The sequence below is a fragment of the Protobothrops mucrosquamatus genome, unplaced genomic scaffold (assembly GCF_001527695.2).
Source record: "Protobothrops mucrosquamatus isolate PMUCROS unplaced genomic scaffold, P.Mucros_1.0 scaffold537, whole genome shotgun sequence".
Classification (NCBI taxonomy): domain Eukaryota; kingdom Metazoa; phylum Chordata; class Lepidosauria; order Squamata; family Viperidae; genus Protobothrops; species Protobothrops mucrosquamatus.
In genome coordinates, this window is record NW_015386842.1 from 127,825 (window position 1) to 142,098 (window position 14,274).

General features: G+C 36.9%; 1 protein-coding gene across 1 annotated transcript in view; it reads left to right on the plus strand.

Moving 5' to 3' along the window:
* LRRC2 (leucine rich repeat containing 2) overlaps positions 1-14,274 on the plus strand; it is a 78,587-nt gene that overhangs the window by 17,578 nt on the left and 46,735 nt on the right. Inside the window, exons 3-4 of the mRNA XM_015816955.2 lie at positions 5,177-5,378; positions 8,322-8,478. Coding sequence (XP_015672441.1) covers positions 5,177-5,378; positions 8,322-8,478 — 359 coding nt within the window. The remainder of the gene's footprint in view (positions 1-5,176; positions 5,379-8,321; positions 8,479-14,274) is intronic.

A 14,274-nucleotide genomic window follows, 5' to 3' on the forward strand; every position in this document is an offset into this window, starting at 1 on the left:
GAGGTGCAGGATTACATTCAGCCTCAAAGCAAGGAGCAGCAAAAAGAAATCTTGATGGAAATAAAATGTGATACGGAAAGAGAGACTACAGAATGGATTCATAAAAGAGAAATGGAATCAAGAGGTTTTGAAGAGGATCTTACTGATTTTATTCTAGCTGCACATCAGAGGAAACATGAATGATGTCCTCTGGAGATTATTCCTATGTCTAAATCTGTGGCAAGTATAATATGGAAGTCTCAGTAGACCAAAGTAGGGATGGTAACATCAATCCTTAAGCATATAACCACTCATCCTGAACAGGGGAAGTCCCCTTACATCCAAGTCCCTTCTGAGGATGACATTGCAGATCCTGGCTGATCTTTCTACAAACTGGAATTCTTCTTTTGAAGTATCCTCTTCAACAAATTATCTGAGAGTGCCCATTAATTAATGATGAAAACATTTACAAGAACCAACCATAGTTTACCAAGGAAACAGAGCTGGATAATTATACTGCACAATCTCTCAAAGCTACTGAATCTAAAAAGAGGAAGAACACAAGTGGAGAATTATGTATTTGTCTCAAAATTAGATCATCAGTGACTGAATTGAAAATCTATATAGTCATTTGCTATGGTTATAAATTTCCAATTTAGATTTTGCCATGTTATAGTTGTAAATATTTACTTTCCTCTTAAGCTCTTACAAAACAAGTGAAAGAAAAAGGCATGATTAGAAATGTATGTAGCATTTTTAATAAACAACTGCTAAAGGCCCTGGTGATACTAGCTGGAGACTTTAATGCCAGGATTGGTACAAATGATTATGTGCTTTATGAACAGTGTAAATCTTACCTTGTTTTAAATTCAGAGAGAGAAGTAAGTCCTCTCTCTTATATGTAACTGCAGAAACAGAGGAGTTAACTTTGCAGAATAGTGCCTGACTCAATCGATTAATATCTTAAATTTGTTAATCTTGAATGGTACCTGGGAGAATAATATATCTGGATAGTATGCTTTCTGGGAGTGAGTTTCCCATGAAATGATAAATATGATCTTTAATTTCAGAATTGGTTTAGTGATCACTTGACTTTAAATTTACGTTTGGTATCAAATGGACATATTATATATACTTAAAAACCTTATTGCACTGAATTGTCCTCAAGTCCGGAAACACATTTGTGTAAAATGGACTGAGAAGGTGGAAAGAACATGGAAATCTATATATAAATCTGGCAATGGAGACAGTTTGTACAATTCTTTAATTAAAGTTTCCCAAAAGGATTCTTAACATAGTTTGTACTATTATTACATATATTGATTTGCAAAATTAAATGAGCTCTAGCAAAAGATTATCCAGCTATGGTTTGATGAGGAATGTGCAAAAGGAAAGGACTCTTTAATTGAAAATTTGCAATTAATATTAGAATAATGACTGCCCATTATTCATGAGCAAAAGAAGAGAAAAGAATACAAAGCTTTGCTAAAAAAAAGGGGATATGAAAGGTGTTAGGTAAAAATCACAGCTCCCATCTCTGCCTCCACATTGTAATCTCAAGAGACACAGATGGACTTGCCAGATTGACAATCTGTTATCTCAGTCGAAGCTATTAAGCTAATATCACAGTTGAAGAAGGGAAAACCTCAGGAAGTAGCAGCATCCCATCTGAGCTGTGAAACTCAAATCTTCACTAGGTGACACCCATTTTGGTGGTCATGGTGATAACCTTCATGCTGAAAAATTCCACCAAATACAATAATTTTATTATTGTTCCCATATTTAAAAAAGGAGACAGGTCCAATTCTTCCAGCTGTCTTCTAATTGGCTCTTAAGTATTATAAATAAGCTGCTAGATACTTGTTTTGGAATCCAGTGGACTGGAAAGAGCAGGAAAGCACAATTGCTGAGGAGCAGGTCTGGTTTAGGATAGAGACATAAACTAGGTTTTGTGACATTGCACTGAAAAATATCTATCAGTTCCCAAAGAAGCCCATTATGACATTCATTCACTTTGAAAGAGCTTTTGACTCTGTTTATACATATATTTCTAATTTGTGCTTCTGTCCCAGCCGGTGCCCTCTGGAACAGCATCCCTTGGAAATATCTATGCTTCCCATCCTTCAGATGTTCTAGTTGTTTGTGGAGACCCTGCCAACCCCTCCCCAAATGTTATTTACATGGTTTTGTCTGGGAAACTATGCCACTTTTTAAATTAGGCATTCTTTTAAATATTCTAAGCTGCCTAGGATCTTTTTAGAGATGGCATCTTCAAAATCCATCAAGCAAACAAAGCAATTCAGGAACAAACTAGAGATATTACCTTTGATAGACAGTTGTTAGCACTACTTAAAACATTGCATGAAAATTCATTCACTGTTTGCCATCAAGATAATGTTGACTCTATAAACAACCAGAGAGAATGACCTTCCCCAGAAAGAACTTTCTCTGGTTTGGACCTCCATCAATTTTAATATAAATTGAAACAGTTATGGGCACAGATGGTTTGATGCCTATCTATAGTTCTGTACAGGGAAATATAGAAAAAGAAATATGAACTAATTACTATGATATCACACTGGGAAGAATTTATGTTAACATGTTTATGACAGAGATATTGGGAGAATGATGAAAGACCTGGCAAGATCTTGATTAACCGTTTAAAATAAAAGAAAGGCAGGGCAATGATTCCAATCATTAAAGGTGAAAGATGAAATCTATAAAACCGCAATGGATATAAATGGTCAATTTTTAAAATTTTATTCAGAATTATATAGTGAACCAGAGAATGTATCGAATGAAGAGACAGAAGGGTTTTAAAATAAAATTAACCTACCATATTTAAACTAGTTGGTTTTGGTGTTGATAGTAATATTAATTTATGTTTTCTAACTGCTTATAATAGGTTTTTGATTTTAAAATTATGTTAGCCTCCGCAGAGAAAAACAATTAAAAATAAAATAATATTTTGCTCATAATTGTCTTTTAATGACTGTGAGATAGGATATATTAGTAAGCTGCCTATGTATTTAAATACACAATTGCCTACAGCTTATGATAACAGCCAATTTGGTACAGTGGTTAAGGCATTAGGCCAGAAACCAAGAGACTATGATGCCAACTAGGTTACCTTTGGCCTATATTCTAACTTATCTCTATGAAGAAGGTAATGGCAAAACACTTCTGAAATCTTGCCAAGAAAACTGCAGAGACTTGTCCAGTAGTCAACACTGATTCAAAGGCACACACATACTCATACAAAAAAAAAGGGTGTCTTGGAAACCATGATCAACACAAAAGCAGCAGCTGTCAGGAGTGTGGGACTGGTGCTTTCTAGTGACAGCATCTCAATTGTGAATTGTTTTCCATGGAGATTACCTTAGCCCCATGTTTTAATTATAATCCACCTAAATTGAACTATGTTAAGGCTTTATTTTTGCAAACCACTGGGGATGGGTATTCATTATTTATTTATCATTGCCATTTATATGATCACCCTCTCCCCAAGGTGACGCTGAGTAGCAAACCCAGTTAAAACATTTATATAATGATAGAAGATTGAAATATGCGCATTAACATAACACAAACAAAAAAAAGCAAATGAAAATAGCAACTGAGGACAAACTCATCTGTAAAAATATAATGCTGCCCAGGCTCAACTAACCTCTCCACCTCCACGACTGGGAGAATGGTCAGATCCTGAAGGCGCCTTCAAAAAAGCCCATAGAGCAGGTTCACTTGGCTGAAATGCATGAAATTTCTGGCAAATCTGTAATGTGCAAGTAATCCAGAGCTTCTTGTGATCACTTTCTGTCTTGTTTTGGTCCTGTCCTCTTCTCTAAGCATTGCCCTATTTTGAATGGAGTTGCAGTCTATTCTTTTCTAATGTATATGTTTTCTCCAAGAACCTGCCTCCCACCTATTCATTCCCTTTAGTAGTACTTTTATTTAAAAGTCTTTTCTTTAAATCACTATAGTTTGCCAGCAATTGTGGCTTATGAATAGCTTATGATGAATGCTTGACTCTCTCAAGCCTATTTTTATTCAGTAATACTAGAAGGACATTTGATCACTTATCCCAGTAAAACTGGCATGACCTCTTCACCATTGTCTTGCTTTGGGGAAATTCCCTTTTTGCACTTTGACCTTCACTTTGCAAAGTGACTCTCAGCAAACTCTATTGCAAAGGTGACCTTTGGCTCTTATTATTTAGAACTGCTACTACAACATCATTTTGTCTTTTGGTATCAAAGTGTTGGGTAGAAATAGGAAAGGAAAGTAGATACGAGAATAGCAGCCGAGTCTTATCAGCTGCTTTAATTTGTATAGCAGAAACAGCAATGCACTACTACAAGGTCATCTTTCATGATTATGTGACTCCAGACTCATGTTTAAATGACTTTTAGGCCCCTAAGTATTGCTTAGAAAATGTACCGGCATGCCTTTAGTGTTTTGGTCTAGTCCTTGGTACAGAAAGGCAATATATACATCTAATAAAGGAAGAAATAATCTTCATATGTTTACCCACAACTGACAGCTCTTTCATTCACATTGCTACTGCACATATCAGGATAAAATTGGGTTTGGGAAGAAATAAAGATAAGGAGGGATAGCTTAGAAAACAGCTTTCTAATTCAATCCCAGAGATGGATGAAAAGCAGGAACCAATCACCCACTGACATCAGTATAATTCAACTTTCTCAACCTGGCGCCCTGCAGAGGTGTGGAGTTTCAGAATCCCCAAATCCATTGATGAGAATCTAGGAGTTCAAGTTCATACATTTGGATGACACCAAGCTTGGAGAATACTAAAATAATATATGGCTCGTATGGCAAAGTAGTTAAGGGTATATAGGATTAAAGCTTAACTATCTCAAAAATGTCCTGGAACGTCTCAGGAACTGATTGCAGAATGCCAATTTATGTAAATGCCTCTGGCAGAAGTGGTGATCCCTTAGATCTTTTGACTTTAGCCAATCAGCGTAACCATGATGATCATTTTTCTGACTGTCTCTTAAGCACAGGAGCTCTCCCTTCCCTGCCCTTAAACCACCTCTTTAGCAGCAGAAGAACAGATACAAATTCCTTTGAGTGCTTAATGAGCCTTTCTTGGTGAATTTGATGTAATTGCAAATTTGGGGAAGGTGGGGGAGGAGCAGGAATAAAATGAAAATGCTTTCATTTGTTCTTTTTTAAGGATAAGGCAAGAATGGGATATTATGCTAGACTGCAGAAGAAAAGGCATTCCACAGGCTGCATATTTGAGTAATGGTTTCATCGATACTAACAGCATTTTGGATAAACTTGAAAAGAACTCACCACTGATTAAGAAGATTGCCTTGCTGAATGACAAAGAAAGAAGCAAATTTATTTTTCAACTTTCAGGCGAACATTGGACAGTAAGTATACCGTATTATTTGAATAATTGTTTGCTTATTCTTTGCTTGAGACCATTGAAATGGACAGATTTAAATTTGTCTGAACCTTGCTAGTTATTAATTTTGTCTCTTTTCCCTTTCTTTCTTTGTGTAAATGACAAAGCGTATATTTTATTTTAGTATGTGGGTGCACCAACTCCTTAATATTTTCCATTTTATGTTTAGCAACCCAGCAGCCATTGCAATATGATTTCTTCTCATTGATTGTGATATTGATATTGACTTTGATATCAGAGGTCAATGCCATGGCTTCTTCTTGCACCAGAAGAACTGACATTCCTAGAAACTGAATTACAATAATAATAATAATAATAATAATAATAATAATAATAATAATAATAATAATAATAATAATAATAATAATAATAATAATAATAGTAAAGTTGGAAGGAACCTTGAAGGTCATCTAGTCCAACCCCCTGCTCAGGCAGGAAACCCTATACCATTTCGGACAAATGGCTGTCCGGACATATTGTTATTTCCCACAATTGCTTGGTAACAGTAAAAGTGGCTGTGCGGCAATGGATCCTTTGTTGCTAAAAGTAATGTATGTGACATTTCATACATTTGACATGCCATCAGGGTCCTAGCAACTGATAGTACCTTCTCTACCCCATATAAATATATATATTGGTTTTTTTTGTCAAGCAACCTAAACAGAGCCATCTCTTGGAGTGTTTACAACATGGCATCCTTCAGGATGGGTGGGAGGCATTATGGGATGTTAAACTTTATCCCTGATAAGTTTATTTATTTATTTATTTATTAAATTTATATACCGCCCTATCTCCCTTACGGGACTCAGGGCGGTGAACAGGCGATAATAAAAACCATGATAAATATACGCAGATTTCTGTTCTAAAATCAAATTAAATAACAGGCCTGCTCTAAAAATACCCCATACAAAAACCCCACTAAAACATAATCAAACTACGCCAGGCCGGCCGCACGGAATAGATGGGCCTTCNGGTCGGAGGGTAGGTCCAATCAAGTTGTCTTGATTTGCTCTTCATTGGGCGTCATGTTCCATGAAGTTTGGACATTGTACAAATTTGTGAATAGTTACCTCATTGACAGTGGAGAGCAACTGATTGGCTTCCTATAGGCATCTATGGACTGAAGATTATAGAAGAATATGGGGGGACTAAAAAGCAGAGACAAAAGAAAGTTCTGTATGTTTGAAATTCTATCACAAATTAACCACAGTTCAAGGTTTGTATGCCAAGAGCTAAAATAATTGATTGATCGATAGGTCTAAACTCTGATAAATTATATTTATTTCTATGGTAATAAGCAAGAATCTGGAAAGATGTTTAAAATAATGTTTGTATAACTTTCCCTTCCGCTTCCGCTTCCGCTTCCCTTCCTTTCCCTTCCCTTCCCTTCCCTTCCCTTATTTACATTACAAATGTTAAAAGTTTGTTGCTTTGTTTTGTTTTGTTTTAATACTCTGAGGAATATTATATCTACAAAGCCATTTCAATTAATGTTATCTAATTAGTTGAAAAAAAAAAAGACATAGGCACACCCACCAACAAGGGGTTAGTTTCAATTTTGGGGATGTAGCACAAACTGATATTGTAAGAGCACACGAGCATATCTTTTAGCTTTGCTCCCTTAATTTCTTTTCAGAGATTATTGTTAATGTAAATATTTATCAAGTTAAAGTGAAAGTCTTAGCTGAATAGATCTGGATATAGTAATTTATGCTGAAATATCCCAAGAGTAAAAGACGGGAGCATATTCATGCACTAAAAATACCTTGCAGTTAGAATTTTCTATAGAAATATAATCAATTCTGTAAGGTGAAAGCAATCTTATAATTCTGTCTTTCAATTTGTCAGGATAAATTGCTCAGGATAGTTCACTAATAAGTTGCGATTTCTCAAAATGTGGTGAATTTCCTTGTTAAAAATGGAAGTGTCTAGAAGAGTCAATTATGCAAAACAAAAGACATCTTTAATTTGATTTTAAATTTCTTTTAAAATGAAGATCTACGATCCATATTGGATTGGAGGGGCAATATTTGTCTAGAACTATTTTTCTTGAAATAAACTCCCACTCCCAGCTACTACATGCCCATTTAAGAAAAATATGTGTTTATTTGTTTGCTTTTGTTATGTGAGATCTGTGCTGGAGAAAATCCTGCACCCAAAATCCTTAATCCTTTCTCTTTTTTTTACTGGTCATGTTGATTCTTCTTAAAGGAAGGGATGGGATGGCTCTCCTATGACAGATCTCCAATATCTCTAATTGTCTTCTAATTTTCCTTTTGAATAATTGCACTGAAAATTCATAACAGTAATTCATCTGTCATATATTATTCAAAAGCAAATTTAAGATATATTGCAGATGTTGGAGACCTGAGACTGGAGAGTTCTCCATCTCTATGTTCCTTTATGAAGAAACTAATCTTCGACTTATAATCACAATTGAGCCCAAAATTGCTGTTGCTAAGTGAGACATTAGTTAAGTGAGTTTTACTACATTTTATGACTTTTCTTGCCATGGTTAGTAAGTGATTCTCGCTTCCCCATTGACTTTGCTTGTCAGAAGGTTGCAAAAGGGGATTACATGACCCCAAGACACTGTAACCATCATAAATATGAGTCAGTTGCCAAGTGTCTGAATTTTGACCACATGGCCAGGGGGATGCTGAAATGGTATGAAAAATGGTCATAAGGCACTTTTTTCAGTGCCGTTGTAATTTTGAATGGTCACTAAATGAACTGTTGTAAGTTGAGGGCTTCCTGTATGTTAAAAGGAAAAGCAATGCTTCACACACTGAAATGTCATTCATAGCCAATGAGCGTGGTTTAATTCAAATGGCTTTGTGAAGGAGAGGAAGGTAGAAATGTTGCTGTTGCGAAAGATTCCTTACTGTCCCAAATCTTCTTTTCTTAGGAATTACCTGATTGGCTGAAAGAGAAAACATACCTAAAAGAATGGCACGTAAACAATACTAAGATCTCAAGCATTCCAAGTTACATTGCCTTGTTTCAGGAAATGAAAATTCTTGAATTATCCAGTAATCAGATTACAGACCTCCCCGTTGAAATTGGTAAGTGTCCTTTTTTCTTAGACATTTATATCTGTTCATTTCATCACAACCAATAAGAATTTTTTTTTTTAAAAAAAAGTAACTTGGGGATTACATTTTATAAACGCATGTTTTCACATATGATAATGTGAAATCACAATCTTCACAATCCTGGCATCGTACACATGTGGAAGCTACAACTCCTAGAATTTCTGACCCCCCCAGGGTTTTTCTATAGGTATCAATCTGGGGGAAAAAAAACTGAATGGGAGGATTGTAATTCACAAGACGGGAACAAGGTCGATGTTTTTGCATTACAGCTATGTACTCTTTTATAATTGATCCATCAGGGCCACCTGCCAGATCCATTTCCTGAAATGATAGATTCTTCAGGTTTCTTCTGAAACAGATATGGGACTCTTCTTTATGGCTAAATTAAAGTGCCAACTATCTGTGACTAAGCTGGCAGAAAACTATACTGGTGTAACAATTGATGAGTTGACCCGTATCCTGCCCAGGCATGATGCTGGAAAATGCAGCTCTTATTTACGGTGGACAGGGCACATTAAGAAAAGTAATTGTTAGATTATCCCAGCTTTCTTTTCTTCCTTCCCACCAATTCTCACCTGATGACAGGAAAATATCCACCAACAGAGAACCAGAGAGGTTGCTTTGAAGCCAATATTCAGAAACCATTATGAAACCAATCAAGAGAGAAGCATTCCTTAAGTCCCGTGAAAGAAGACAGTATTTATTTATTATCCCAACTTTTAAAATATATAACTCAAGGTGGCAAACATACCTCCTATTTGCCCTACAACAACTCTGTGAGGTAGGTTGGGCTGAGAAAGAATGACTGTCCCCAAAATCACTTAGATGGCTTTCGTGTTTAAGGCAGACCTAGAACTCAGAGTGTCCTGGTTTCTAGGCAGTGGTGGGATTCGAATACGTGAACAACTGGTTCTCTGTGTGAATGCTGCTTCCAGAAGTCTGATTTGGGCCTGGGCAACAAAAAAATAGCTACTGGTTCTGCTGAAGTGGTGTGAACTGGCTGAATCCCACCACTGTTTCTTAGCCAGTACCTTAACCACTACATCAAATTGGTTTTCTTCTTATTTCTTATTTCTTATTTCTTGTTTCTTATTTCTTCTCTCTCTCTCTCTCTCTCTCTCTCTCTCTCTCTCTCTCTCTCTCACACACACACACACACACACACATCATCATCATCATCATCATCATCATCATCATCACCAAACTTAAATCTCTTAGAATTCTTAGTTTAAGAAGAGACTCAGGTTAGCCCTTCGAGATTCATTGGGTTAGAAGAGGGAGAAGTAGAAAAGGATTTGATTTTGGGGGGGGTACCTTAGGGGACTCACCTTCCCCTTAAAGTATGCTATACATATAGGCAGTCCTCGACTTACAACCATTTGTTTGATGACAGTTCAAAGTTACAGTGGCACTAAAAAAGTGACTTATGACCAGTTCTGAAACTTACAACCGTTGCAGCATCCCCAGAGTCACATGATCGAACTTTGGGTGCTTAGCAGCTGGCATGTATTTACAATGGATGCAGCATCCCTGGGGATTGTCATTTGTAACCTTCCTTAGGGTGCTTCTGACAAACAAAGTCAATGGGGAAAGTCAGATTCACGTGATCCACTTAACTGTAGTGATTTGCTTAACAACCATGGCTGAAACAGTCATAAAATGGGGTAAAACTCACTTAACAGCTGCCTTGCTTAGCAACAAAAGTTTTGGGCTCAATTGTGGTCATCAGTTGAAGATCACCTGTAGTTTATTTTATTTATTTATTATTTTAATTTATATGCCGCCCTTCTCCCGACGGGACTCAGGGCGGCGCACAACATATTTAAAACAAAACATAAATACATTCCCCCCCCGATAAAACCAAATTAGATCAAATTTTAAAGTTGTGTCTCTATCGAATTGCTAAAAAATAAACCCCATATAAAATCCTCCCTAGGTCAGGTCCGATTGCTGGAAAAGCCATGTCTTGAGGGCGCGACGGAAAGCAGGGAGGTCCGGGATCATCCGGATCTCGGGGGGTAGTTCGTTCCAGAGGGTAGGGGCACCCACAGAGAAGGCCCTCCCCCTGGGGGTCGCCAGCCGACATTGCTTGGCCGACGGCACCCTGAGGAGGCCCACTCTGTGGGAGCGTACCGGTCTGAGGGAGGGGATCTGCGGCAGAAGGCGGTCTCGGAGATAACCGGGTCCTATGCNCCCCCCCTCCCCCCCTCCCTCCCTCCCTCCCTCTCTCTCTCTCTCTCTCTCTCTCTCTCTCTCTCTCACACACACACACACACACACACACACACATATCATCATCATCATCATCATCATCATCATCATCATCATCATCATCATCATCATCACCAAACTTAAATCTCTTAGAATTCTTAGTTTAAGAAGAGACTCAGGTTAGCCCTTCCAGATTCATTGGGTTAGAAGAGGGAGAAGTGGAAAAGGATTTGATTTTTTTTTGGGGGGGGGCTACCTTCCCCTTAAAGTATGCTATACATATAGGCATTCCTTGACTTACAACCATTTGTTTAATGACAGTTCAAAGTTACAGTGGCACTAAAAAAGTGACTTATGACCAGTTCTCAAACTTACAACCGTTGGAGCATCCCCAGAGATACATGATCGAACTTTGGGTGCTTAGCAGCCGGCATGTATTTACAATGGATGCAGCATCCCTGGGGATTGTCATTTGTAACCTTCCTTAGGGTGCTTCTGACAAACAAAGTCAATGGGGAAAGTCAGATTCACGTGATCCACTTAACTGTAGTGATTTGCTTAACAACCATGGCTGAAACAGTCATAAAATGGAGTAAAACTCACTTAACAGCTGCCTTGCTTAGGAACAAAAGTTTTGGGCTCAATTGTGGTCATCAGTTGAAGATCACCTGTAGTTGAGGGAGGAAGCGAGTTTAATGAATCCCTAGAGACCAATAGCTAGATCAATCAAAACTTATATTGGTTTTTGGGAAGGGTGCAGCCACTGCTGCTCGTGCTGATCTATATCTCTGAGCCAGGGATTGACTTAGAGACTGGAATTCTAGGGGAGAACCCAGTTTGAAAGAATGAGACGTTCTCACATTGTGAAGCGGAATAGCTCTTGAGAAGAGTATCAATGGCTGAGATAATCTCATCCCCGAGGATCACTTGATTCTGAAACACATCAGATACAGATTCAGTAGTTCTGCCACAGTATGTCACTTGCTTAAAAGGGAAACTCTATTTTAGCATTAAACAGATACAGTGTGGACAACTTAAAACCACCTCATAGGTGGGCTGGGGATGAGAGCAAAGCAACGTCATGAGAACATGGCAGAAAAGTGAGGTTGCTATTGGCATATTCTTCCTGTGATTTGTGCAAGAGGGCGAATACCCAAAATTATACTAGTTAAAGTGGGATATATAGTTGAGAAGTCAGTGAGAGAAGCACTTCCCTCTGTGACATGCACTTTCAAGAACTACCAGTTCTTGAACATATTTGCATGGGGAGATATAGGATATAGGAATAAAGGACTCTATCAAATCAAGAGCATTAATCTATAGCAAGTAGGAATCAGGAGATGCTATCATGATTTAAAAACCCAAAATATAGGTGAGTAAAACATCTCTCTTTCTGAATGAACATGCATGCACGCTCGCGCGTGCGTGCACACATACATACATTTTGAAACATTTTAGGACATTTTATCTCTTTCCTTTTTTAAAAAAAGGTACAAGAGTGGCAAACTGAAATAAAACTGTACCCTTTTTTGTACTTTGGGGGGACTTTTTGAATAATCCCTGAGATCTCTAAGGATCTTTTTTTTTCAATTTCTGGTTATTGGTTTTAAAGTCTGCTGCCAGTTTTGATCCTCAACTTTTAAAACAATAAAGGTGGAAATAATTTGTTTATGTCCATTTTATTTTATAAAGATAATTGCCAACAAGCATCCATGTCTTGTGAGCAGACTAGAAGCAAAACACATTAGAATAACTTTAATGAGTAAAAAGCATGACTTTATGAGTATGAAGCAAAAATTGAGTTCCTCTCTTATTTGTATTTTTTAATCTTGGAGCTGAAACAAAATAGACTTAATTGATTTATGTGTTCCACAAGGTGGCAGTGGAGAATAAGATAAAAATGCAATCATTCACCAAATTAGATTCTATCTCAAGTGGTCTTTCTCCTTCTCTTTAAAAGTCATACATATGATAGAAATTCATGTGAGTGATTTGCCATATAAAGATGGGTAGTTCTATAAAAACGTTTCCCTTGAAGAGTTTCTGAAAAACTGATAGTGGAGTTTATAAAAATTACTACAATGAACTACATTATTCCCAAATCAAATTGGTGCATTTGCTAGAGAAGCGGAATGACTTAAAGTTCTGCCAGCCTTTTCAAAATCCCCTTCCTTCACATTAAATGGAAACATTTTATGTGATGTAAAGTCAATGCCCCAAGGGTGGGCAAGGTTCAAGTAATATAATTTATTTTAGATAAAAAGGGCCATATCAATCTGGAACAGCCCTTACATGTCATACATAAAGCTACTGAGCAACTGTGAAAGTTTAATTCTTGGAGGTTAAAATAGTGTTTGTTCCAAAGGTCTAATCTGCACATCACATTAAGTCAAAACCAAAACTTTTGCAGTAATGCTAAGACATAATGGATGTGGTCATACATCAGACTAAATCCAAGACAAACCAGCCACATAATTGCTTAGTGCTCTGTGAAAATCAATAAAAAGGAAGAATAAAACAGATTTTCCGAGCTCTTAAAAAAAATGAACAAAAATACAGAAGAAGAAAAGTAGTTTCTTGCAGAATCATGAGGGAAACTTTTAAAAAGAGAACAATGAATCTTTTGGAAAATGCACAGCATGGGAGCAGCCAGGAAAATCAAGTTCCCATTTGTTGTTGTTTATATGCAATTGTTTTGATGATTAGACATTTTACTTTGAGATCCAGAGATAAGTTACCAGCAAAATTGGCTGCTAGATGACTTGGTTCTTACATAGTCCTTTCCACAGTTACCCTTCCTTTTAGTTTCTGGGATTCATTCTCCTTTCTACGTTGCTCTGTCTAGACCTTCATAAAATTTTCCTATCCAAGTTGAGCTGTTCTTTCTTTATGGCTGAACCCTAGATAAAATGGTGGCAAAACCCACCATGACATCCTAACAACTCAGAATATGGCAGCACAAAAACTGTCCTAGGTTATAGGCATTCCTCAGTTCTTAGTATGTATGGCAAGAATCTTCCAGTCTTTTAAAGGAAGTTGTAAACATGGATTTATGATTAGCTCTACTTATAATTCTTTGAACATCCACTTAGGAACTCTTATGCAGTTTTCCTATTTTTTGCTATGATGATAATAGCCATTGCCTATTAAAAATTAAAAACTGTGGTTTAATTGTGGGATTTAAGGTTAAAAATGATTAAAAGGAAATGAGAATAAATCGTGACCCAGGGATGACTGCACTACTAATTAAAAATAAAATATTATTAGATTGGAAATTACCACAGAAAACACTTTTCATTGTTACTTTTGACTATTTCTAATCTGATAGCTCACAACAATAACAAAAACATATTTTTATTATTGTTTATTTCTTAATGGGTATATTATTTTTGTTGATAGCAATGTTGTATCATGAATTATTTAAATCAGAACCACATTAAAAATCTCCAAACTACAGGTAGTCCTTACCAATGGTAACTAGGACTGAGAACTCCATCACTAAGCAATGTACTCATCAGAGGCAATGTCACGTGACTGCACTGACAAATGTTGGCA